The sequence below is a fragment of the Vidua chalybeata genome, chromosome 2 (assembly GCF_026979565.1).
Source record: "Vidua chalybeata isolate OUT-0048 chromosome 2, bVidCha1 merged haplotype, whole genome shotgun sequence".
NCBI lineage: Eukaryota > Metazoa > Chordata > Aves > Passeriformes > Viduidae > Vidua > Vidua chalybeata.
The window spans coordinates 3,853,224-3,880,463 of record NC_071531.1 but is presented as its reverse complement, the minus strand read 5'-3'; the positions used below and the strand labels follow the sequence as shown (position 1 = coordinate 3,880,463).

The 27,240-nt window shown below is 44.4% G+C and overlaps 1 protein-coding gene across 1 annotated transcript in view; it reads left to right on the top strand.

The window, feature by feature from the left end:
* Window positions 1-27,240, top strand: part of DSCAM (DS cell adhesion molecule) — a 446,344-nt gene that overhangs the window by 334,997 nt on the left and 84,107 nt on the right. Inside the window, exons 13-19 of the mRNA XM_053936664.1 lie at window positions 520-616; window positions 2,367-2,495; window positions 14,122-14,289; window positions 17,823-17,893; window positions 23,246-23,486; window positions 25,107-25,253; window positions 27,009-27,164. Of these exons, the coding sequence (XP_053792639.1) occupies window positions 520-616; window positions 2,367-2,495; window positions 14,122-14,289; window positions 17,823-17,893; window positions 23,246-23,486; window positions 25,107-25,253; window positions 27,009-27,164 (1,009 nt within the window). The remainder of the gene's footprint in view (window positions 1-519; window positions 617-2,366; window positions 2,496-14,121; window positions 14,290-17,822; window positions 17,894-23,245; window positions 23,487-25,106; window positions 25,254-27,008; window positions 27,165-27,240) is intronic.

Here is a 27,240-nt window from a genome sequence, read left to right as displayed (position 1 = left end):
CTGCTAAACAACAAATTGAAAAGAAAGACCACACAAAACTTTATTATGAGGCACCATGCTAAACGCTACAGGGTTCACCACCAGTTTTTGAACCTTTATTTCCTCCATGCAGACTTCAGCCACTTGAGTTATTTTCAGAAATAGCCGGAAAAATTTGGAGGCAGCAGGAGGCACCATTTTGTATGGCAAATTTCAGCCAACACTTAAATACTTGGCAAACTTGTGAGGAACTGGAAACAAGGCTCCTAAGGAGAAGCTGCAGGAATAGGTGGAGCTCCAGCTCCTGACTACACATGTCGAGCTGGTAGCCTGTGTCTTCAGCCCAGGTGCTGCTGGCTTTGATAATCTCAGTATTTTGGAAGCTTTCCTATGCAATTGTATGTGTGTAACCTGCAATATCTATTTATTGCTGTCAAGGAGAACAGTCTGCGCGATTTTTCTTGCGCCACACAGACAAGCTGTTGGTTTATTTTCTCTGCGTGCTGTTCAATCCATCACCTCTCTTCCAACCTCCTATAGATTCTGCCAACTGTGCGTGAAGATTCTGGCTTCTTCTCCTGCCACGCCATCAATTCTTATGGGGAGGATCGTGGAATAATTCAGCTCACTGTGCAAGGTAGGGAGAGGACAACACAAGGAAAAAAAACCCACAGCTATTGTAGGACAGGAAGTGTAGAAATCTGCTGATGGGAGGGAGGTTCTGATTCCTAATTAAATGTGGTCCTCATTGTCGAAGAAATGAGGAGCTGCATTAAGGTTCTCAGTCTTTCATTTTCCAGCATCACAAGATTATATAAAAATAAAAGATAAGCTTGAGTCCTTCGAGATCTTTACAAATTAATTAGAATTTTTTTCTTAAATACAGTAGTTGACAATTGCCAAAGATACTTAAAACTACTGAGGACTGTGGATATGGAGGACTGAGGAAGAATAGGTTGCTCTTCCTCAAATGTGCTTCAAACCCAGGTCTGAAATAAAGCAAAAGTGATCTCACTTAATCTCTAGAGAAATGTTAAACCTACTGTGGAACTTAAAGCAAAATATTTCAAATTTAATCAATCAAAATAAATTGTGAGCAGTTTGAACGATCCAAATTCTAGGAATTTATGTTGCCTGGGGCTGGGGTTCCTCAGCCACAGGGCACAAACGGCAAATCCCGGAGAGGTGACAATATTTGAGATGCAGGCACAGGCAGGACTCAGCCACTGGCCACTGCTCCATGTGGTGCTGGCTCCTCCTGTGCCTCTCTGAGCCTGCACACAACAAATGCCTACAACTTGCAGGTTTCTCTCTCCCTGCTCTTGATCCCAAGTAGCAGCAGATTCCAGACGATGCCTAAGGCAGCCCTGTTGAAAAATTCAGGTGAAGGTCAGGGACAGGTTCCCAGTTCCACCACTGCTCATCTAAGCTGCCATGACAATTTAAATGGACATTAGAATGGGTCTAGGTGCTGGTTATTTATAGCATTAACTTTAGAGGCAGAAAAAGCTTTTAGAGTGATTTCATCAAATTATTCTGTTATTAATCTTTTAAACACACTCAAAGAGAAAGAAATTTTATTCTCTCTCTCCACCAAATTTAGCACTTTTGAGTTTAGTACTCAAATTTCTACAATCACTTTTTGAGTAAAATCACTGATAGCAGTATCAGATAGTAGTATCAGTGATCAGGGAAATGTGCTGCTCGAGGTAAAGCATCTTTCCTGGGATGAAAGTCCAAGCTGGAGTGATTTTAAGGAAATGCAGCCGAGAAGGTTAAAGAGGAGCCAGTATTCACGATTACACCAGTGACACCGAGCTGAAAAGTGCTGATACTTCCAGCAGGTGATTAACAGGATCAGGGTCCCTGTTGTAGATGTCGGCAAACCCAATGGGAAGAATGATGATGTCTAACTCCATTTCAGAAGGCTGAATGATTTCTTTATTATAATTATGTTACAATACATTAATATGCTATATAAAAGAGGATACTAAATACTACATGCTACTTTCTCTAACTCTCATATCTCACTAACTCACAACTCGTGACCCTGCTCTCCAGAGTCCAGACACAGGTGGATCCAATTGGCCATCAGGCCCAAACAATCCACCATGGTCCAACCAAGCGCTCACTCTGGGTAAACAATTCTCCAAACACATTCCACAAGAGAAAAACAAGGAGCAGAAATAGAAATTGTTTTCTCTTTCATTTCTCTCTGTGCACCGCAATAAAAAATCTTGAGAGAGAGAGAAATGTACTTACCACAGGTCCCCATGAGCGCCCAGAGAAATGCCAGGAAGGCTGAGCCAGTGCCACGCTGTTTGCTGTGCCCCTGTTAGGAGGATGGGGTGTGTTCTGAGCAGAGCTCTGTGTGTGTGTTTGCCCAGAACCCCCTGACCCTCCTGAGATAGAGATCCGGGAGGTGAGAGCTCGGAGCATCGCCCTCAGGTGGACCATGGGCTTCGATGGCAACAGCCCCATCACCGGCTACGACATCGAGTGCAAGAACAAGTCAGGTAAGGAACAATCTCAGCAGTCCCCGTCGCTGCTCATTCCCCACCAAGTTTGTGCTGTAAAATGCAATTCATAAATTGAAACTGCCTGATGGAATTTTTTTATCGTGGTTTGTTTAATCTTCCACAGGAAGATTTATTTTCATTTGTTGTCCTTTTTGTTTGTTTGTTTTCTGGTAAAGACACTAAATTTAGCAATTGCTGCTTTTCCCTTTTACAGCTTCATGCTATAGTTACTGAGGCAAAAATTTTGTGATGTTTTCATTAGTAGAAGAAATATTTTCAAGAGTGTTGGATCATCAGTCATCATTTTAGCCCTGTCTTTGTAAATTAAATCAATAATGTACAGGAGAGATTGATAATGTACCTGAAAGATGAGGAGTGGAAATTCTCCACTGAGGCTGAAGTCAGGAATTGAAGGTTTGGAGATATGGATTGGGCAAGGATGCCTTCAAGGGATATGCACACCTAAAAGTTTGATTATTTTTTATTATTTTGATTACATTTGATTATTTTCCTTTCTTTCCAACCACCCACCCACTTCAGAAAAGCTTTTGAAAGTCATTCTTTCCTGATTGACTCCTTTCTCACACTAAAACATCTCTTGTATTTCTCAAATACAAGAATAATTATTTAAGAATGATGTAACTCAGCACAACCCCATTTAAGATGACTGAGTGCTTCCATTCTATTGAAGCAGTGACAAGAAGGGATTTCAGAGCTCTAAAACATCTTTGTTCGATTTAGTTTGATGTTTTCAAGTGATAATGCAGAATGCAGGCAAAGATTAAGTGGGGGTCACCATGAACTTGCATTGAAAAATTATTTCTCTCTAATATGGAATGATAAATCAAGAGCGAGACAGTAAAAGAAGCATCATAAGGTTGGTTGGAAATATCAGGACAGAATATATTGATAAAGGTTAAAAAATTAAAGAAAGGCAAAGAAGTGGGCAGCAGAATTGGTGTCTAAAATATTTCTTTGTATCTGAAGACAAATCCTGGAGGTCATGTCCTAACAAGAGCAGATTATCTTCTTCTTCTTCCTGCAAACAACAGAAATATCATTTTTTAGAGTCTGAGACTGAATATTTGCAGAAACCAGGATCAGGTCTTTGAATTCTTGCATACAAATTTTGTCATTAATTAAATCACTGAGAAGATGAAATACCAAAGACAATTAATGGAGAACTTGCATGGGGTAGTTGGGGGAATTTAGAACAAAGAGGAAGAATTAGGAAAACTCCTCAGTTTCCAGGTACTAAAGGAGTGGGACAAAATTTAGATTATATATTCTACCAAGACCAAAGTGAAGCTATAAACTTCACAGCTGTGTTTTGTGAGCATTTTCCACCTCTGTTGCCTTTCCCGAGGACTCAGGAATGAATTTAGATTAGATGCACCATCGAGGCTTCTCAAGCAGGAAAACTTTCCTGTTTCAGAGAAGGTGCGGGTGACCACAAAGAATGCATGGACTGTATTTAGGAGCCCTCACATATCCCATCATAAAATCATAGAAATTAGGTTGGAAGAGACCTTTAAGATCATTGAGTCCAAAGTTAGCTCAGCACTGCTGATGTCTACTTGATCGGACAAAAAAGATACACTAATTACCCCAATGGAATTAGTTACTCCATGGAAGGACCCTGGAGTTGCCTGTCCTGTAGGGTCCAGTTGCCATTCCAGAGCATTATGACTACCAGGAACTTGGTGTTTCAGGATGTTTTGGTACTTAGAGACATCACCTGTCTGTACAGACATGTACCTGTGGCACTCAGACCTGGCTCTTCAGGGAGACCAGTCCGGTGCAGCCTCCAAACCTTCCCATGGGAGGTGCGCAAAGAGCTCTGGAGGCAGGAATGGGGTTGTGTGTCCTCATTTGTGCCTCTCTTCCCATACTTTTAAATTTTTTTATGCCATTAGAGCAGTCTTAGGGACAAACTTTGAACAGTTCTGTTTAATTGCGCTTTCTTGTGCTCTGATGTGAGCGGGGCATGCCCCGGGTCCCCGATGATTCCGCAGAGTTGCGGATTCCCAAAATTTTTCCCGGGATCCGCGGCGATTTCCCGGGATCCGCGGGGTTTCCGGCCGGGCGCGGGGCTGGTGCGGTACCAGCGATGGCCACCGGGCGGCAGCGCCGGAACACCTGAAACCTGGAGGTTGTGAGGGGAGGGATGAAAAACACCAGACTTTCCCGACAAACACGAGTCTTTTCCGTGCTCTCATGCCCAGCTGGGGCAAAGCCAGCGGGAGTTGAGGTCACTCCCCGGCACTCCTCGGCAGCGCCCTGCTGGCAGCAGGGAGCGAGCCCCGGCCTCTGTGCCCGTGGCGCCGCAGAGGCCGGGGCAGAGCCGCAGGAGTCGCTGCCTCGGGCCCTGCCCCGGGCCGGGGGCAGCAGCCGGGCCCCGGCCCTGCGGGAGCGCACGAGGCTCTGGCGGTGCCGCTTCTCCAGCTCGGCCCGGTGCCCGTGCATGGCCCCGTCCTTGCGCGCTGCCCCTGCCCCGCTCAGCTTCCCGTGCCCTGCAAAGGCGCTGAGGCCGCGCTCGGTGCCCCTGGGTGTCGCTGCTACAGGCGGGGACGAGCCCCGGTGCCCAGGCAGAGCCCTGAGGGACAGCCCTGCTCCCCGGGCTCCCGCGGCTCCTGGAGCCGCTGCCCGCAAGTCCCGGCACGTCCGTGCGGCCAATTCCTCGTGGGCTGGGCAGCGCGGCCGGCAAAGCCAGGGCTCTGCAGTGCGGGGCCGGGGCTGTCGTGTGCCAGCGTGGCCAAAGGCTCCCAGGGCTCGGGGCACAGCAGGGCCCACAAGGCCACCAGGCCGGGGGCTGCTCCGAGCCAGTTCCTGTCTGCCCCGCTGCTGTTGGGGTGCCGGGGGTGGCCCTTTGTGACACAAAGGGCACAGGGTGTCACGGCCCCCTGTGATGTGGGACGTGGTGGTGGCCAGAGACCCCTGTGAGATCAGGGAGCCCCGCCCGGGCTGAGGGTGTCCAAGGGGCGCAGAGCCCTGGGGTGCCCAGTCCCAGGAGAGCCGCTCTCTGAGGAGGAAGCAGCTCCCTGGCTCTGTCTGCGCCAGACGCCGATAGCGACAGACAACAGCGACAAGGACAAAGCCAACTCCAACTCCCGGTCCCCCAGCCCCTGACCCAGCTGGCTGGAAGCCCCCAGTGGGCAGGTCAGTTCTACCACTGACAGAGACTGAGGAGGAGGAGAGGCTCTTTGCTGAAATGGACTGCAAACTTTCCCAGAGGGAAGGTGATAGTGACGAGGAGCTTTCCCAGTGGGAAGAGGTGACAGTGAGAGAGAGGGACCGACAGCAAGTACTGACAGTTGAAGAAATTTCCCATCGGGAAGCCAGGAGGAGCCGAGAGCTGTACCGATGCCAGGTATGTGTGAGAGTTCAAGATGTTTCCCAGTACAGCAATGAGACACATGAAGAGCTCTATGAAAGGATAGAAACTGTCAGAGTCTGGGAGCTGTACCCGTGGGGAGAAGACAGTCAGATAGACAAAGAGGTGTGTGAATGGGAAGAACTTGTCACAGCCCAAGAGATACACCAATGGGAAATAGATGGGAGTGGGCAGCAGGAGTTGGGATGGGAACAAGACGAGAGTTCCCATGAGTTGTGCTTACGGAGAGATGTGAGTGTCTCAAAAGATTCCCAATGGGACAGTATGCAAGAGCTGGATCAGAGGGAAGGTGAGAGGTACCAAGACCTCGTACCATGTGAAGATGTGCACTCCCACATCTCTCAATGGGACGATGTCCAAAAGCTTTCCCAGAGGGAAGGTAAGAGGTATGCAGAACTCTCACCATGGGAACAAGATGTCTGCTCCCACATATCTCAATGGAAAGATAGCAGAGAATCAGAATTGTACCAAGTGAGAGACAGCCATGAAAAAGAGCCGTTGCAAGGACCAGACGCCAGAGCCCAAGAGCTTCCCCAATGGCCAGATATTAATGACCAAAAGCTGTTGCAGCGGGAGGAGCATGTGACCAGTCAGGAGCTGTCCCAATGGAGAAAGGATATCAGCTCTAAAATCTGGGACAGACCCTTTCAACCACTGAATGAGCACCAGCCTTGTTGCTGGGTGGGACCCAGCTCTCCCAGCCCTGAGGGCACAGCAGTGGCAGCAGAGGCAGCACCTGCCCTGCCCCACAGAGTCCCACAGAGGCCGAGCCGGCAGCTGCTGCCCCGGATGGAGCTGATGAAAAGGAAGAGCCACCCAAGCCTCTCACTCCTGAGGAGGTAAAGGCATCAGCTCCTTCTCTCTTCAGTGAGGAGCTGCTATCACCAGGGACACAGAGCTCATCCAGTGTCCCCTCCGACACCCCGACCAGTAGCCAGTCTTCACCATGCCAGCATCAGAACATCCCTGAGGAGATCCTGATCCAGGGACTGATGGACATCTACAAACTGATGGAGAAGCTGGAGGAAGAGTATGTCCTCCAACAACAGATGGCTGTAGAAGATACACAGCCCAGCTCTCCCAGCTCTGAGGGCACAGCAGTGGCAGCAGAGGCAGCACCTCCCCTGCCCAGCACCTCCTCTGTCCCAGGCAGTCCCACAGAGGCCGAGCCGGCAGCTGCTGCCCTGGCTGGAGCTGATGAGAAGGAAGATCTGCCCAAGCCTCTCACTCCTGAGGAGGTAAAGGCATCAGCTCCTTCTCTCTTCAGTGAGGAGCTGCTATCACCATGGACACAGACCCCAACCAGTGTCCCCTCCAACACCCCAACCAGCAGCAAGTCTTTGCCATGCCAGCATCAGAACATCCCTGAGGAGGTGTCCCTGATCCTGGCACTGATGGTGTTCTTCGTACTGAGGCAGAAGCTGGAGGAAGAGTATGCCCTCCAACAACAAATGGCTGTAGAAGAAACACAGCCCAGCTCTCCCAGCCCCGAGGGCACAGCGGTGGCAGCAGAGGCAGCACCTGCCCTGTCCTGCACCTCTCCTGCCCCACAGAGTCCCACGGGCCAGAACATCAACAGGGAGATCCTGAGCCAGGTGCTGCAGGAGAACCAGGCACTGAAGCAGCAGCTGACTGCCCTTCAACAGGGGTTGGCTGTAAAAGAATCAGTAGTCACATCCAAAAAGGAAGAGAGCTCAGTGCTTTCCCCGCACAGCACCCCCAGCCCCTTGCCTGCCCAGCTGAGTGCCCAGGCCCCCAGGGAGCAGCAGGAGGAGGCAGCAGTGGGGTCAGTGCAGGCAGTGGGGGAGAGGAAGGAGGACTCCAGCGAGGAAATGAAATGGTGGCAATTCTTGGATGAGCTGGAGCCTTTCCTGGTGAGAGATCCAGAGCTGTCCCAGGTGTCTGTCACAGGACACACAGTGAGAATTTCTTTGGGACAGGGGATCCCGGAGCTTGCCCCTTGTGAGGCTTCTGTTGAGCGCCCAGCACAGGAGCCATGCAGCCAAGGGCCAGTGCCTGCCCCACACAGCTCCTCTAGCCCCTCGCTTGCCCAGCTGGGTGCCCAGGCCCCCAGGGAGCAGCAGAAGGAGGGGGCAGCATCAGCATCCGTGTGGGCAGTGCAAGAGAGCGAGGAGGGGACCTTGACTGGGGAGGACAAAGAGTGGTGTTGTAGATGTCGGCGAACCCAATGGGAAGAATGATGATGTCTAACTCTATTTCAGAAGGCTGAATGATTTCTTTATTATAATTATGTTATAATACATTAATATGCTATATAAAAGAGGATACTAAATACTGCATGCTACTTTCTCTAACTATCATATCTAACTAACTCACAACTCGTGACCCTGTTCTCCAGAGCCCAGACACAGGTGGATCCGATTGGCTCTCAGGCCCAAACAATCCACCATGATCCAACCAAGAGCTCACTCCAGGTAAACAATTCTCCAATCACATTCCACAAGAGAAAAACATGGAGCAGAAATAGAAATTGTTTTCTCTTTCATTTCTCTCTGTGCACCGCAATAAAAAATCCTGAGAGAGAGAGAAATGTGCTTGCCACAGAGTGGGAAGATGACATCGAGCCAGAGCTTTCCCAGTGGGAAAATAAGGAACAGGCAGAGGTGTCCCATGGAGAAATGACAACTCCCAAGAAGTGTCCCAGGGGCAAGAGTGCCCTGAGCAGGAGCCATCCCAGGAAGAACTCTCTGACTGGGAAGAGCGCATAGAGGAAGATCCGTCCCAGGGAGAAGTCACAAGTTACCATGAACGCTGTGACTGGGAAGAATACTTCCCTGAGCAAGAGCTGTCCCTGACAGAAGTCAGCAGCTCCCAAGGCCTCTCAGACTGGGAAGAATACACTGAGCAAGGGCTGTTAGGAGGAGATGCCATCAGCTGTGCAGAACATTCCAACGGGGAAGAATACATTGGCCAAGACCTTTCCCAAAGGGAAGCCTGCATTGGCCAAGACATGTCGAGAGGGAATGGCAGCAGACCCTCAGGACAATCCAGTTCAGAAGATGGTAGCTATAAGGAGCTCGTGCAGGAGAACTGTGAAGACAAGAGCAGCCATGGCATCTGGACTAAGCCCTTGGTCCCAGAGGAGGAAGAGTGGGATGAGGTGAGCATCCTAGAGCTGCCCCCAGAGGAAGACAAAGAGCAAAAATGGAGAGTTTTTGCAGCAGATGGGCTCCCAGTGCCTGTCCTTCGTGAGGCCTGGGTTGAGAGCAGGAACCAGAGCTGTGTGGCCCACGGCCACTCTATGCCTGGCTCATGCCCCTGAAATGCCAAGCCCTTGTGGGACATGTGGCTTCTCTTCCCTTCAAGAAGCCAGAGGCAGGGACAGAGAGCCGGGTGCCTGTAGATATTCTTAGTTTATTTAGAGAGAAAAGAGAGAGAATTCTCCCAGGCCTAGGCTGGGAAAGTTAGGAGAAGGAATAAAAACAATTATCTCTTTCTGTTCATATTGTTTATAGATATGTTCTACCACAGTGTGTTATTCATAGTGCACCAATGGCGTGAAAGGTTTTCACTTTGAGACCAGCCATATTTCACCTTAGTGATCCTGGCTATAAAAAAGGAACGCTACTTGTTAATAAAGATTATTCTTTGCCTTCTGAACCGAGTCTCTTCATTTCTGTCCCTGCCTCAACAGCGTCAGGTGCGTGCCCTGCACAGCCCCCCCAGCCTCTCGTCTGCCCAGCTGGGAGCCCAGACCCTCCACAGGCGGCTGGCTGCCCCCAGGAAATGTCCCTCCTGCTTCAGGCAGGCACTGCGGGCACTTCAGGGGCTGTTCCAGCCCCGGTGAGGCCACAGACTGAGGAGTAAAACAGACAAGGAAGAAGATGAAGAAGAAGAAAAAGAAGACAATGAATACAAAGAAGATGAGGAAAAAAACTCTGGTGTCTCTCTGGCATTGACCTCCTCTCTACAGCAGAGGAAGCAGCTCGGCTGGAATCTCTGGCTGTGCTTTCTCTGCTCGCATCGGCTCCCCGAGACTTGCGTCTGGAATGAGATGGCCCCACTCCTGCTGGTCCCACTCCTGTGGTGTCAGAGCAGCAGATGTTCGGTTCATCTCAAGGGGCTGAAAGATTGCTGCTGCAGCTTTTCCAAGCCAGGGAAGGGAAAAGCTTTTGGATGGGCCAACAAAGCCAAGCAAAACCAAACCAGGCAGAGCCACGGACACCTGGGCAGTGAGGCTTGGAAAATGCCCACCCAAAGAGCCCAAAGCTCCCCACTTCCCTGGCCCCACATGCACCTGGCCCTGGGCCTGGAACGTACAGCAACCATTTCTTCGGCACAAAGCAGAGGCTCCTGGAACTGACTCCAAGCATAAACCACTCAAAGACATAGAAGATGAAGACGATAAAGACAGAGACGCTGAAGACAATGACAAAGCAGATGAAGACCACAAAGATGAAGACTTAAGAAGACAGAGAAAACAAGAATAATTTAAAAATACATATAAGAAGAATAGTTATAAGAATTTAAAAATAGAAGAAGAGTAATAAGAATAAGAAATTAAAAATACATAGAAGGAGAGTAACAGGAATATGAATAAGAATTTAGAAACATAGAGGAAGAGTAGTTAAAGTAGCAAAGAAGAGGAGTAGTTAGAACAAGGAGAAGAAGAAAAAGAATAATTTAAGAATACAAAAATGAAAATAAAATTTAATGAATAAGTAAAACTAGGAGACTTTTTATTACATATTGTAGATTACAGTCTATGATATAAAAACATGAATATACGTGTTGTAATTATGATACATTATAATTTCACAGAAAATAACCAAAGAAAGACAGAACTGTTCAAATTACTGAAGAATCTGTGCATTTTCTAATAAAGATTGTAAGGCACAAGAGCAGACTGCCCCGATTGCATTTGCTGTCTCTTAGAGGTGCCGATGTATTTTCACAGCCAGTGCCACGGAGTGCCCTGTGAGCAGCGAGTGCTCAGCCCCAGCGGCAGCGGGAGAGTTCCTGGCAGGGCAGGGCTGTGGCTGCTCTCTGCAGGCAAACTGACGGCGCAGGTTGAGCCCGGCTGCGAGAGAGCTGTGCTGGGAAACCCTTTGCAGCAGGGCTGTGCAGCCACCACAGTGAAGCCACCAGAGCCCTGCTCTGACGCTGCCCGTGGCCAGGTCTCGGGGGTCTGGTGGTCGAGGTGACCCCGAGAATGCAGAAGTCCTCGCTTCCCAGCCCACGCAGCCAAAGAAGAAGTCGGAATGCGTAGGGTCGGCTTCTCAAAGTCGTTTATTTTCTCTTATCTATAACATGCTTTCCCAAGGAGCTGCGGTCTGTCCAGCAGGTCAGTCTGTGACAGACTCCCACCCCCTTGAGGTGGTGTTACCATTTTATACTAAAAACTACGTGTACTGTGTTTACAATAACGTGCCAATATCTATCATTTATGTTAGACAGTGTGTCTCTACCTTAAACTAATAGAAAAGTGTCACCAGCACAGCAAGACATGGAGGGCAAGAAGGTCAGGACACACCCAGATCCCTCCATCTTGTCCCCTTGAACTCCTTATTTTAAAACCCCAAAATTCTACTTTTTCACCCTGTGTTAATTCAACTACCACACTACTCAAACCCTTGTGGCTTGTAATTCCTCATACAAAGCCGGCAGTTTTTCCCACAGGCTAAAATGGAAGCCACAGGTGTTTTTGACTTCATGCCAAGGTCTCTGAGCCTCCTGCCAGGGTCTCGAGACAGCCAGGGCAGCCAGAGGGATGTCCTGGGTTTGCACAGCCAGGGAGCCAGGCTGGCTCAGAAAGGCAGCACCCATTTTGTGTGGGCGAGGAGCAAGAGCTGCTCCTTCCCAGGCTTGCTGTGGCTGTAAAGGTGCTGCAAAGGCTCTTGTCCCCATTTGCACTTCTAGTTTGCATGCAAGACATCCACCAGAGGGAACTTGCAGCTGACCCTGTGGCTAAAGCCTTGCCCCCTCTGCTCCCCTGTCCTGCCCAGGGCTTGCTCAGCTGAAAGCAGCTGTGAATGCACTTCTGAGTCCATACAACTTCTACAATGGTTGGGGCTGGCAGGGCCCTTTACAGCTCATGTAGTTCCAGTTGATTATCTCCTGCTCTGTGCCTCCTCTCTCTGACAGGTGTTTCTTCTTTCTTTCTCTCTCCCTTTGTCACACTTTTTGGGAAATAAAATCTGTGTTGTTGAGTAAAATCCATCTGTTGCCATCCCATGGTCTCATTTGCCTCTTAATCAGGGTTGTATTTGAAACAACCAAGTGAAAAGTAAAGTAATTTGATAAGATAAAGACTATATTTAAAAAAAAAAAATCTCATCATCCTCAAGGGGAATTTAACATGATCTCCATAACAAGCAGGTCTTTTTTGAAATTCCTTTCCTGAAAGTATCCCACAGAGGGAGCTGTGACAAACTCAGTTACCAAAGTAAAAGACATTCAAGTGATTTTGATTAGCACTAAAATGTCCCTTAATGAGGGCAGAGGCATCTCTCCCTCATTGGATCGTGACACACGGGCAGGGACACCTTCCACTGTCCCAGGTTGCTTCAAGCCCCAATGTCCAACCTGGCCTGGGACACTTTCAGGGATGGGGTGGCCACAGCTTCTCTGGGCACCCTGTGCCAGAGCCTCCCATCCCTCACAGGGAAGAATGACTTCCGAAAAACCTCTCAGAGTTCTGTCCCTGGAGCCAGGCTGGGGGTGTTCCTGCAGCCCTGCCTGCCTGGAGCAGCCCTGTGCCAGGCAGGAGGGGTTCCCCTGGTGCAGCCCCAGCTGAGGCAGCAGCAGCTCTGTGCTGCTCATGACAGATCCCTGTGGCAGCAGCTGCACGGGGCTGTGCAGCCAAAGAGCCCAAAGCAGCACACACAGAACTGGGCCGGCACCACAACACTGGAGCTGTGCTGGTCCTACTGGGCAGCCCCACAGGGCTCTGTCACAGTGAGGGTGGCTGCAACAAATTTTTGGGTCCCCTGACTTCAGGGTGAACATGGCACAAAGTAGGAAAAAAGGAGCAGGAACAATGGAGTGCCTGAAAAGGAAATTACTTTTAATGACAAATTAAAATAGGGACAATGCCCAGGAACCCAGCGCAGCATAGGGACAAGCTCCAAAGACCAGAAACAAGGGAGAGGTAACAGTATATAGCCTTGGGGGTGGAACATTCTTAAAGACAATATATGGAAAACAAGTAACCAGTAGGGGAAGAGAACTTGGATAATTAACATAACAACTCCAAAGGCTTTTGGGAGGAGATCTCAGGCTTGCCTGACTTAGATGAATGTTTCCCAGGGCTTGATGCTGATGGTTTGGTATGAGAGGGGTGAAGTCTGGCTGACTTTGTGTTCCAGTCAGGCTGCTTCCCCCAGGGTCAATGCTGAGCAGCTGTCGCAGGAGTTTGGTGTTGCCATTTCTATTTTTGGGAGTGCTCCAGGGCAGGGTGTTTCTCCAGGATTTATTTTTCTTTTTTTCTGGGATAACTTTTGGAGAATTACAGAATCCCTGATGGTAGAAAAGATTTCCCAGCACATCAAGTCCAAACAGTGCCCAATGCCCACGTTGTCACCCAGATAATGTGAGTGACAGAGCACTGAGTGCTATGTCCAGGTGTTCCTTGGCCACCTCCAGGGATGGAGACTCCACCACTATCTTGGGCAGCTGCTTCCAATGCTTAACCACCTTTCCATGAAGAAATTCCTGCTGATATCCAAGCTGTCCATCCCTTGGCCCAGGCTGAGGCTGTGTCCTCTCATGCTGTCACTTGTTGCCAAGGAAAACAGGCCAGTCCACACCTGGCTGCACCCTCCTGTCAGGGAGCTGTGGAGAGCAGTGAGGTTTATTAACTCCCTTCCCTCCCTTTTTTTTTGAGCACAACCAACTTTCTCACTGAGTGAAGATCCCTTTGGGGCAGCAACTCCCATTTTTGTGCAGTTTTTCCAATGTCCCAAAGGTTAGAAATCATGCTCACAAAACTGAGGAATCTTTGCTGCTCTCAGCACCTCCTCAAGAGTAGCTATTTCTGTGGATTTGCTGATGACCCCAGAGCTAAGATCCCATTGTTCTCAGCAGCACTCTTGGAGCAGTTGGGAGTGCTGTCAAGGAAGGGGAGGGATCACTGGATTTGCTTGGAGCAAAATGTGTTTTCTGGATTAACACAGCGGTGGCATGAAACAGTTTAACTTCATGCTTGTGTTACCCACATTAACACCACAATTTATTTGTCTGTTTCTACTGATATTTCTTATAAAACAGACTCTTGGGATTCTGTCCAGAGAACCAGAGACGTTTCCCCTCAGCTAAACCAAGCCACCATCATTGACCTGCACCCGTCCTCCACCTACAACATCCGCATGTACGCCAAGAACCGCATTGGCAAGAGCGAGGCCAGCAACGAGCTCACCATCACCACTGATGAAGCAGGTATGACCTGGCTTTGCAACCTCTAAATTCTGTGGGAATTATCTCTCTCTGATGTCAGGAATCATTGCATGAAATGTTGCTTCTGTGGCTGCAGCTACATCAAAAGGAATACTGAGTTATTCCCATGGAACATTGTGAGTTTTGCAACTTCATTGTGCAGGGCGGTAATTAAAGCTGTTCAGTGGCATCTAGTGGTCAAAGAACACATTGTGCTCCAAATTTTCCTTGTGATGCTGGGAATAAGACACCTGTATCTACAGTGAGGCAACTCAATCAGCAGCATCCTGGTTTTAGTGGTGGTGCCTCCCCTATGGGTATTGTGGCTTTCCTTACATGTTTAGATATTAATGTAGGTAACTAATTTAAATTTTTCCCTTTTGAGAATGTTGAGCCACATGAATCAACTCTTCATTTGAATATTCCCTCACTCAACCCAACCTTTATTTGAATATTTCCAGACTCTTGGCTGTCCCTTGTTAGTGTCATCCCCCTGATCTTTGTTCTGTTGTATTACAGAATCAGAATCATTTAAGTTGGAAAAGACCTCCAAGGTCATCAAGTCTGACCTTTATTTTTACCTTTAATCTTCAGCACCAGGAGTACTCTGTTGGTGGCTGGAGCCACTCTCATGTACATGGAACTTCTGCCTTCCTTTACCTTATGCTAAGTCAGCACAGCTTCCTTCTTTGGGGATTTAGAGACAAGAACATTGTGACAGTGTCCTGGCAGTGAAAATTCCCTTTCTCTTTCAAGATTTATGTTGATCTTGGATTTGAACACCCAGAGACTGATTTTTATTTAATCTCCTATGAACGCAACTGTGAAATTCCCACTTAATTTTTCTGGGAATTTCCTACAGTGAAAACACGGTCCTTGTCAGCACATGGTTTGGGTTCTGAGAGACTTTCTGAGTAGGAACAGGACACAAGAGCTCACAGTGGAAAGCAGAATAAGCTGGAGACAACATAAGTTGCATTTCTTTTATCATTCCAGCAGAAGAAAAGTGTGTACAGATGTAACAATGAATAGTTTGTTTGAAAAATACTTATTTTTTGATCAGAAATTTTCTCTTCCTTTGTGCAAAGAAAATGTGAAATCACTAGAGAAAATAGACTATCCATTCTTCCAGCCAGAGCCATCTATAACCCCAAAATGCCCATCCTTCTTTGTGCAAAATAGAGGGCTGGGTCTTGGATCAGCTCTCTCATGCTCTCTTATTCACCCATGCTTGGAATGTTTTTTTACTTGCCAAGTTTTTCCTGGCTGGTAATTAAGTTGTCAGGATCAGCGGCTGCCCTTGGAATAAAAAAACAGCTTCCCCCTGAGCAGGGTGGAACCTTAACATCACATTTTATTCAGTTCTTTGTAACCAGGTTTCAGAATAAATGATCCTTTCGTCGCTGTCTTTTGAAGAGCTGTTTGTTGGTAAAAAAAGACCAGCAGTGTGGAACTGTATTCAGAAGTCACTGATCTACCTAGGGAAGGACTGGGAGGGAGGAGGTCAGGCTTAGGCAGAGTTTGTGATGTTTTTCTCTTGGGTTTTTATTTCAGGGGATGCACAAAGTGTAGGAACATCCTTTTTTTTTTTTGATCACTGTTTACTTCTGTTCTCTGCTTTTACAGCAGGCAATGGGGAACAGCATGGGTGCAGGGGATGAGAGAGAAGCTAATGAGCAGGGAGCAAAATAAAGGCCCAAGAAATACAAGATAAAAACCAAGCAACTTGGAAAGGGGGTGCAGATTCTGTATTATGTATCACAAAGAAATATCTCTATTAAAAAGAAACCTGTAAAAGATCTCTGTGGCAAAAGAATAGGTAAGGATGGAATGATTTCAAAGCTTGCAGACCACATCTTTCTTTCCATACAACCACAATTAGCTCATGTGTTGGAAAATAGATGCCAGTACACACTTATAATAATGCTTGTCAGAAAAAAAGAAGCATTATGGCCGTGACCTAATACTGAAATCAATAGAGGAAACAGGGATATCTGGGTTTTCTTTATGTCCTTGCCACAAACTCTGTATGACATTAAGTATGTAAAACAAATGTCTTCTTATTTAACATCTCCCTATGGTGTGCTGGGAGCACTTAACTCTTCAGGTTTGTGAAAGAAAAAAATTGGGGTCTTTTGAGGAAAAGTCAGGATTTTTGGGGGCACATTTTAAACCCCATTTTTAGGATCAAATGCTTCACTCAAATTCCACTACATTATAACGTACCCCAGAGAAGTGGCATTCATTTTTGTCAACAGGAGGACAGAATCAAGGTCAGGCTTCAGAAAATTCATAGAGATCTTATTTTTGCCAGTGGACTTTTTCCTCTTCTCCTTCCTTTGTATTAATGCAATAAGAATGGAAATAAAGTTCTTTCAAGCTTTGGAAATTTCCCATATAAAGGACAGTCAGGAATGGCAGAGAATAGGGCATATTTAATATCTTAAACATATTATAGGCTGTATTCTGTGTCTCTGCTTTCATCAGTTAAAGCAAAACCTTCTGGTTCCTTTCACCACAGCTATCATTTATTGCTGCTCCACCTCTAACAGCCCCATCTCACCCTTTTTATTGCTTTCTTTCCTTTGTCATGCTATTAAACTTAATTTAATACCTTTTACTGAGGCCATATTCTGCATCAAGGGAACCCTCTGCAGCAGCTCGAGGTGGCTCCATCCCTCTCCTCAGATCTTTCCTTTGCAGTGATTTACCTCACAGAGCAAGCAATTTACTGCACATCTCTCTGTTCAATCCCAGCTGATCCCCATCTGCTTTGTAGCTGCCCAGCTGACGAGGAGGTGCCTTCTTTTTTCGTTCACATTTAAAGCCTCCTGGCCACCTTTGGCATCATGTTGATGGTCCATAAAAGTTTCCCTGGCTCAGGCAGGAGTTGAAAGAAGGTTTTCCCACCTGCCAGTTGTTTTTTTTTGGCTGATTTCCAGACTGGAACTCTTACTGGGGAGGAGGAGAATGTAAAGTGTGCAGGATTTTGTGTAAAATATCTGATATTGGACTGAATGTGCTCAGTTTCCAGTGAACAGAAGGGATCCCACTGGAAAATTTGCAACAAGTTGAAAGCAGGATTAGGAAACCCTGGATCACTTGATTTAAATGGGTTCTGCTGCTTTTCTGTGTGGATTAGGAGCTTCTGGCTCACCTGCTTTAAATGAACTCTGCTGCTTTTCCATCACCCCCAGGGTTGTGACTGCTGAGAACTCCTCTTGCCTATCTCCAGATATGCAGAAAGAGCACTGTGAGAGTATCTCTAGCCAAGAAAACCACAATTATTCATTTTATTCTATTAATTTCATTTGCCAGCTTGGTATGTTTTGGCACATGTTGTATTTTGCTGTTGGCCAGAGAGGACACCTGAATGCAGAGATTCCTGGCCCTGCTTTCCTTTGGTGAAGTTTTCCATCTGGCACTGACTCCAGCCTCTGTGATGCTGGGGTGTAAAGGTGGTGACACTTTATGTGAAATGCTGAATTCCTTGGGCTGTGAGGGCCACTTTTGATGCATTCTCCTTCTCTTTCCAGCCCCTGATGGTCCACCTCAGGATGTGCAGCTTGAGCCTATATCTTCCCAGAGCATCAGAGTCACCTGGAAGGTAAATACTCACACATCCAGAGAAAACATAGGCTCTGTCAGTATGTGGATGCTTTCAGGGGAGTGTTATAACAACTGTGCTTTGGTTGTTTTATTTAAGAGAAGCATTGCAGATGCCTTTGCCAACAAATTTTAAAATATTTGCCACTGAAGGGAACATCATGCAAAGAAAGCCTTCCATTGAAGAGTAAAAGTAGCAGCTGCTTGCATTTTTTTCTTCTTTCTGATTTCAGAAATAAGGCCACATGTTTAGGAAATGAGCACTCACAAAATTTCACTGTGTTTCTGGGCAAAACTTCACCAGAAACCATTGGAATGAATGGCATCTTCTTCCCATTGCAATAGACTTTGGGACAGATTTTTGCTGCACAGAGAGTCTCAGTCTCAGTATAGTCCACGAGAACTGATGAAGAGTAATTAATATAAAAATATCATCAGCTGGTATAATTTAAAAATCTGGCATCTCATGTGACTCAATTTTTCTAGGTTTTTCACAGTATTTTGACAATAACAGAAAGTTTTAAATGCTTTGGTATGATACCAGAGGTACTTAAACCATGTTTTAAATGGTTTTGTGATATATACTCCTTGTATATTGTGTTGATAATTCCATATATTTAAAATTCTAAAATATGTTAAGAGCTAAAGTGGCATAATAATAATAATGATTAATTTCTATATGAATGTTAATTACTTGTGCAAATGTGGATGATGTGGCTTTTGTCCTTTTATATGGATTATTCAGAAAATCCGGAGCAGTGAGGTTCTGCTTATTAACCAAATAACTATGAGTGATTGGTTATTTATTGCATAATAATGAATATATTGTAGGTTTAAGGCAGTTAGTTAAAAGGCAAGTTCAGAACCTCTTCTGCACAGGTCACAAAAAATGCAAGGCTGATTCTTGGCTCTTGTCCACATCTTAAATTTATAGCAGTGTTGCTTTTCACCAAAAGGTTTCCAAAACCAAAAGCTGTGTGGTCACAGATCTACCTGGAGTGAAACACAACAATGAACTTAGAGAAGACATGGATTTAAATCCAGCACACAGTCAGTAGAGCAAAGGAAGTAGTTTTTGAAGCCATGCAGGGGTATACAGTGATTCTCAACAACTAAAATAAATTCTTAATAGGATTTTTTGTTTTTTAAACCACTTAAGAACTGTGACTATCTGATGAAGTCAACTATGATCTTCAAGCTTCTACACCTGGATTTGTTTTTATGAATTTATAGGTAGGCAGATTGAATGGCTTGGTTTGCTTTATCGGAAAGTTCACTTTGGGGGATGTTTTTAAAAGCAGCAAGATGGGCACCACTGGCTCATTGCTGGAGTTTATGGCTGCTGTTTGTGCAGTTCTGCCATTAAATTTTATAGCTGCAGATGTGAACAGGCAGCTACAGGACAAACAGAATTCCCACACCTACATTTCAGGAACTGCCAAAAATGCAGTTCAGTTTGTACTTCAAGGACACTTCAAGTACAACTGAGTGTGTCCTGGGCTCTGGGTGTTGCCTGATATTGAAGGATATCAAACGAGGTGCTGGGGTTGTGTTCTCAAGCTCGTGTTTGGAATTTGATTTGAGAATTCTTCTCAAGCAAAGTCCAGTATCTAATACAAGAAGATACTCACAGAAATGAGTTATATATTGAATACATACTTCATTAGCTTTGTCTCATGAGCTGAAGGGAGAGATGGATTTTCACAATTTGGTATGAGCTTAAGGTGAAGTCACTGGGCAGGGTCAGAGCTTGAGTAGTCCTACCTTTACTGGAAGAGTTATTTCCTAAATGACAATTTGTGGGCTGATTTTCCCTCTTAAGAAGTCCCAAACCAGGAGCGAGCCGCTTACTTCCCTTGATTTATTGCAGTTTTCTCCAGGTCAGAGCAGTTTTGGTTCATTACTCAAAAAGGAACTTTAAGATGGTCCCACAGACACAATCCAGTTTGGTTCCAGGCTGAATCCTAACTTTTGGGTCGGTCACTACAGAAGGCACTCCTTGAGTGTCTAATAAAACGTAGTTAAGAATAAAGAAATACCCCATGAGATCAATCCTATGTTGTCATGGAAGCCAAAAAACAAGAAAAGAACCTGACCTTGGTAGTTTTTACTTTGGAGGCATGTGGAGCTTTAGCCATGAAAGGCTATGATAACATTGAACAAACAGGATTGTTGTGAAAACCATGGTATTTAAAGCTGGCAAACTTTATTAAAATACAGTGTCAATAACAGCAAAAGGAGCAGGGAATACCACATTGATTATCTTTCATCTTGTATTAAATCCCATTTCTGCAGCTTGCTTCGGCTGTAAATCTTCATTTAAAGTTTTATCTCAGCCCACTCTTAGAAAATCCCAGTTAAGCAAAGTTGTGTTGGTCTGTGATTTTTTTAATCCAATATCTGTGTGTCCACATAAGACACTGGGTTTCAGAATGAGCTGGTAAATAAAACTCACCACTTTTTGGTTGATTAAACTGGTGCAGAGATAATGGGAATTAAACAGGAATACTCATTCAGAAAACAGCATGAAAATATTCATTTTTTCCATGTAGTACTTTACATTAAATTTAGACATGGGGAATATTCCATTTCCTCTTTATTCCTATTTGCACACACACAAAACTATAGAATGTCATACTTTACAAAAGTCATTGATACCCTGTTTTAAAATATTGAATTCTTTGAGAAAAGCAGTAAGGGCATGGACTGAAACTTACTTTTTCATTACGTTCTCTGGCTACTGACAAGGCTCACAATATTTTTCCCCCAGAACACTAAGTTGTTTCACTCAATTTTCTACCAAAAATGTATCTATACACCAGAAGGAGTATTTATCAAATGAGTCATGTGCAAGAAGTCAACTCAAAATGAAGTTTTCAGGTCATAGTAACAAGGAACATTGAAATTGTTGTGAAGCAGAACATTTGAATGTTTTGTCCTGAAGTGACTTGAAGTTTGTTTTATATTGTCTAATGGTTCAAAGTGGGGAAAAAAAAAAAGTAAAAGGTTAGTATTTTATTTAAAGAAAAAAATCCCTTGACTTAAAACAATTATTAAGAAGTTCATGAAAATTTCAAAGCTTGTCATTTTATTCCAATTCAAAGTGAGAAAGTATAATTGTAGAATTTCCAGTGAAGAGGCTGCTGTGGCTGCTTTGCTCCAAGTGTTTGTCTGGAAGTCAATTTGTTGTCAGTCAGGATGAGCAGAGGGCTGGAGCAGCTCTGCTGGGAGGAAAGGCTGGCACAGCTGGCATTGTTCACCTGCACAGGAGAAGCTTTGGGCTGAGCTCAGGGTGGCCTTGCAGGGCCTGGAGGAGCCCCAGGAAAGCTGGAGAGAGACAATTTCCAGGGGATGCAGGGACAGGAGCCAGGGAATGGCTCCCAGTGCCAGAGGGCAGGGCTGGATGGGAGATTGGGAATTGGGAATTGTTCCCTGGCAGGGTGGGCAGGGGCTGGGATGGAATTGCCAGAGCAGCTGGGGCTGCCCCTGGATCCCTGGCAGTGCCCAAGGCCAGGTTGGACACTGGGGCTGGAGCAGCCTGGGACAGTGGGAGGTGTCCCTGCCATGGCAGGGGTGGCACTGGATGGGCTTTAAGGTCCCTTCCAAGCCAAACCATTCAGTGATTCTATGAATATATCTGAACTCAAACAACAACGAAAATCTGACCTTAGTTTCCACCCCCAGATTAAAGCTTCCTCCTTCTGCAAACATTCAAAGATCACAAAGCCATGGAATTGTCCAGAATAGGTAACACACTTACAAAGGGCTCTGATAATAAAATGACCAGTGTGTTTCTAAAGCAGCTGGGGAGTTTTTGACCAAAAAAACCCAGAGAAATATTCAGACAGGACACAGTTATACTCTCACACAATCCCTATCCCTGCTGTGTGACTTACAAGGATCTCAAGATCTGAATCTGCTAATTCAATCAGCTACATCTGGTCAGAGTAATGCAGTGGGAATTGGAATTATATAATCACTTCAAGTTCTGTATCTGTTTCTCAAGCAAGAGGGAGGAAAAGAAACATCTCAAGAGATTGTTCAATCAATCAATGACAAACATTTTAAATTTGTGAGGGGACTGGCTTTTGCAGAGCAATGGTTTGATGGTAGTGGATGAAAGGCAAATCTCACCCTGATTTTATTACCTCCAGTTGACTATAAACTCCCAAAAAAAGCAAGTCCTGTGGCAGAAATGAGTATTTTTCTTGAGAATCTATTCTTGAGGAGATTTAATGGGATATGGAAGCAACAGAAGTTGCTGCCTCTGCCAGTCCAACCCATTGCTGATAAACTGCATCACAAAGAGCTTTTTTGTGGGCCAGTGGGACAGATGAGCTTGTGGTCATCTGTTGGGAGGATTGGAAAGAGATTTTTTTCTCCTGGATTACAAACTGTGCCTTAAAATGCGTATAAAAATATATATACTAAAATATATATACTAAATACTTAAAACAGATATACTAATTATGCCTCATACAGACAGAAGATCAGGCAGGAACATCATCATATATGGAAATTGGTCCAATACTATTTAAATATAATTTTTGTGGGTATTGCTGTCAATAACAGGCGTTTTCCCTGAGCAGAAAATCTCTGCTTTGTACTAGATCACATTTTATATTGCAGAGCACACAAATGATTTCCACTAATCAAGAGCAGGGAATCTTGCACTGTGACTGAGAAATGTGGCACATAATTATGGCCAACCATTTTGTGCTGTCCATATCCCTGAATGCCAGATATATTGCAGCTATTCAGTATGCAAATCCCTGCTTTCCAAATCATTGTTGCCTTCAGCACTCATTATCTAATCATCTTTCTACACTACACACTGAATGAACAGAAGCATATTTCAAAGCACAGCATAAAATTTTCCTAATGCACGGGACTGAATAAACTCCTGTGACTGCCTTGCACAGATCAAAAAATTCCTTCCTAAAGGTTCAGTGAATGGTGGGGGCTGCTGGCAAAAACAATTAGTAGTGAATGGTGGTCTGGAATGCAAATATACCCTTATCAATTCAGCTTGGATTGATTCACCTGAAAAGAGAAAAAAAAATCATAAATTCACACTCAAAAGTGTCTCTGTATTGGATTTTTCTGTGCATGAACCATTTAAAGGTCTTTCAGCACAGATTTGAAAAAGACACACCTGAAATTTATATGTTTGAAAAAAAGTTGTTGTTTCATGTGCAGGAAGTATTTTTGAATTGTTGCCCAGAAATAGACTTGCATTGAGTAGGAAAAAAAAAAAAAAGTTAAACTTTTTTTGTTTTTTTAATAATTTTAAGGGAAACAATTTGACTTTGTATGTGTGCACTTAACGTGTAACTTTTCATTTTCTGTTCAGGCTCCAAAGAAGCACTTGCAGAATGGAATTATCCGCGGGTACCAGATAGGTTATCGGGAGTACAGCGCAGGGGGAAATTTCCAGTTCAACATCATCAGCATCGACACCACCGGGGACAGTGAGGTTTATACACTGAATAACCTGAAAAAATTCACCCAGTATGGCATGGTGGTACAGGCCTGTAACCGGGCTGGGATTGGACCTTCTTCTCAGGAAATCATCACCACCACTCTTGAGGATGGTGGGTCCTTGGCAAAGAGCTCTCATGGGACATGTTATTAATGTTATTATTATTTCTTGTCTTTTAATCTTGTTGCTTTTGTTGTTTGATTAGTGCTGATGAAAGTAGGGATGATAAAAGGCCAGTCTTTAGGTAGGAAGATGTAAGAGAATAGCCTGCTCAATGAGCTTGTCTGATTTTCATTGCAAGAGTGAATTTATTTTACCAGTTAAATAAAAATAACTCTACTAATGTGATATATCCTGCTGTGAATGATGTTGACTGAGACCAAACGTTTCATTAAGAAGCCAAATGCTTTGGTGTTCACATATTTGCAACTGTTGTGATCTCATCGTTGCCCCAGAGTGATCTCACCATAGTTTTGAGAAGTGAAATTCTGAAAGGTGAAGCAATATTGTGGTTTTTGTTGGATTACTGCTGTTTTCAAATGAATCTACTGTGTAACCAGAGCTCTTGTACTGCGCTGTCTTGTCAATCTTAAGAGAGATGTGTGTTTTTTCAAGGATGTCCAATGACAGAAAAATCATTGCTATTTCAGGCAAAATTCACCTGTCTGATCCAAGGAACAATATAGATTTTTCTTTTTTTCAAACTGCATGAAAAGTACTTCTCAAACAATGAGAGGGAGTCCTCTAGTGGAAAAAGAGAATGATCCCCTATCCAAAACAAAGAGTTCAGTATTTTAGAGGATTATAACAGCAAATAATAATCCTAAAGACCATGCAAGTCAGATTTTCATCTACTGTAAATCCACATCAGTGTCCTGAAACCAGTGCCAGCTTGGAATCTGACCTTTACGTGGACAAAATGGAATATCAGACATCGAAAATCCTCAAGAGCCACAGATTTTGAGGCAGGCTATTCATGAAAGGCTGATAGCTTTTTTTTACTCTAAATGTTTCTAGGCTTAGCTTGCTGCAAGACCTCAAAAGGCAACATGCTCACACAGGGCATATGTTTTATATTATAATAAATGGGATTTTTTTTCCTTCAGAATCCAGCATGCTTGCTTTTCTTGGAAATTTTTTTGGTTGTCACTCAATTTTGGGTCCCTCTTAGAATTAAATATGCCACGAGCTTTAAAAGCAATGCCAGTTACTAATACTGCTGTATTGCTTTGACACTAAATGGCCAACAGAAAGTGCCTTAGATTTGTTTGATTTTTTTCCTTTTTTTTAAGTATCAGTAAAAAAATATTATGACCATTTCTTCTTATGTTTTTTAAAGATGTGCCCACTTTTTTCTCCCTCCACCAAATTAAAGGGACATCAGAATTGTCCACAAAGGGGCAAATTTGGCTGCAAACTTTAAAAACTATATTTAAATTGCTTACAGAATGTTCTACACATTGCAGTGTCAGAACACACTTATATTTCAAAAGAAGCAACGAAAAACCTATTAAAAGAAAAGTCAGCAAGTAAGGAAAGAGTACATCAAAAGTCATTCCAGGGAAAACAGCTGCACTTGCAGAAACATGTGGATTGTAGCAAGAATAAAGGATTTGCATTGTTAAAATGTGTAATGGTAATTAAATATTGTGTGGTGGGATAGAGGGGAAAATAAAGGGAATGAATATTGAGTTGTTTTCATTGTGTTAAAATGGTGAATATCTTATTCCAGTGCCCAGTTGCCCTCCAGGGAATGTGCAAGCCACTGCCACGTCCCCAGAAACCATCTCCATTTCCTGGTCAACGCTGGCAAAGGAAACCCTGAATGGGATCCTGCAGGGATTCAGGGTTATCTACTGGGCCAACCTCTTGGATGGAGGTGAGAGACAGCAATCTGTTACCAAGTAAAAAGCTGTATGTGGTCTTTATATCATTTTCTCTCTGGTGTGAAGGCATTTTACTCCTTTTTCTTTTTGGTTTAGAGAAAACTTTGTCTGCCTGTGAAGGAACAGTTTTTCCTAGAGCCTGAACAGAGCAGCAAAGCTGCCTGGAAGAACGTCAGGGAAGGCTCCCACCATGGGTTTGCAACCCTCCCCAGGCCTCCCGTGGTACCCAACACGACCTGAGCAAATTTCACCTCAGTTACAGAGTCCAGAATGTTGGGTTTTTTTAAAGAATGGTGACATGGATCTAGAACAAACCAGCCCAAACCTGATTTTTGCTATAATTTGATTGGTTATCTCTTTGCCTACTTGATATGCTGTCACTTATTTTTTGATAGGATGCATTTCCTCTCCGTAGCTGAGGGCAAAAGAAGGAAGTGTCTCTGGGAAAAGCTTGTTATTTCCATGCCAGCTTTTTCTGTTGTGTTTTTGTACTCTTAGCATAATTCCTGGGGAAATAGGCTCCAGAGCAGAGACTGAGTGAAAGGATCAAAGGAGAATTGTGATGCTTTACTAATCTGCAATTTATTGCGTGGTGATAATTCCATGTATGACCGTTCCTTGTAAATTAAACAAATTAGTATGTTTGAGATGCACATGATTTTATTCCTACTTGCCCTGTGGATTTTTCACAGCTGTCTCCCTTCTTTTGCTTTCATCCACCAGAACCACAGTTCACTCTAACCTGCAGTGGTGCAAATCCTGCCTCTGTTAGTGTGGAGAGGGGAATTTAGAGTGGAAATGTCACTCAGAGGCCCATTGTCCTGCTGGTAATGGTAGACTCGAAAATATTTGGAAATTAACCAGCAATTCCTTTAAAAATAAAGATTAAAAAATGTATGAGAAGCATACAGAAAAAAAATGTAAACATGTAGGGCATAAAATGTTTACATTGACGCCTGTAGTTTTGGATCAGATCCTGTGTGGATATTATCACATCTAAGCTCCTATGTGATGTCTCACAACATGATGAAAAAATATGATGTTCATGCCATGCTTAAAACTGGATTTTCTTTATTTACTCATCTTTATTTGCTGCCCTAAATATGTTTAAAGCTTTTTTTTTTTGCCATATGGATTGTACTTCTTAGCTTGCTGCAAAAAAAAAAAAAAGATTAATATGAAGTGCATCATCTTTCTGCAAGTAAATCTGATTTTACTGTGTTTAAATCTATTGTTTGGCACTATTGCTGCTATCAAGTGCTTTGCAGCAGCACTTGCTGCATATTTTAAAATAAAGGGGACATTTTCTTCATTTTCCTTATGAGAAATGGTCTTTCTCATAACCAGAAAATCTTTATGAATATAACCAGAATTCTCTTTTTTTTTTCTTTAGGGGATGTTTCACAATAATCTCTTCTTGTTATTGGTTCTTTATAAAAATCTCATTACTTTTAGAATTTCTTCAATTCTCTTCATCATATTTTTTTTTTTAAATTGCAACAAAAAAAAGAGTTTGAAAATGAAAAATGAGTCTGCTTCAAGTGGTGGTAAGAGGTCAGGACATAAATGAATTAATTTTAATTCATTACAGTTCCTTGCCGTTCTGTAATAATGAAGCTTTCCTTGTTTGGGATACCCAAGATTTCCACAGCAGGTATCGATACCTGGAAAAGGAGTGATCTTGGCAATAACTCCAATTCCATTATTTTATTTTATTTTTTTAATTTTATTTTATTTTATTTTTATAGAGCTGGGAGAGATAAAGAATGTGACTACTACCCAACCATCCCTGGAGCTGGATGGCCTGGAAAAATACACCAACTACAGCATCCAGGTGTTGGCTTTTACCCGGGCTGGGGATGGAGTGAGGAGCGAGCAGATTTTCACCCGCACTAAAGAGGATGGTAAGGAGTGAAAGCATTTTCCATTCCACTTCCAGGAAATGTTTATTTGTTGCAGGCAAATATTGCACACAGGCAC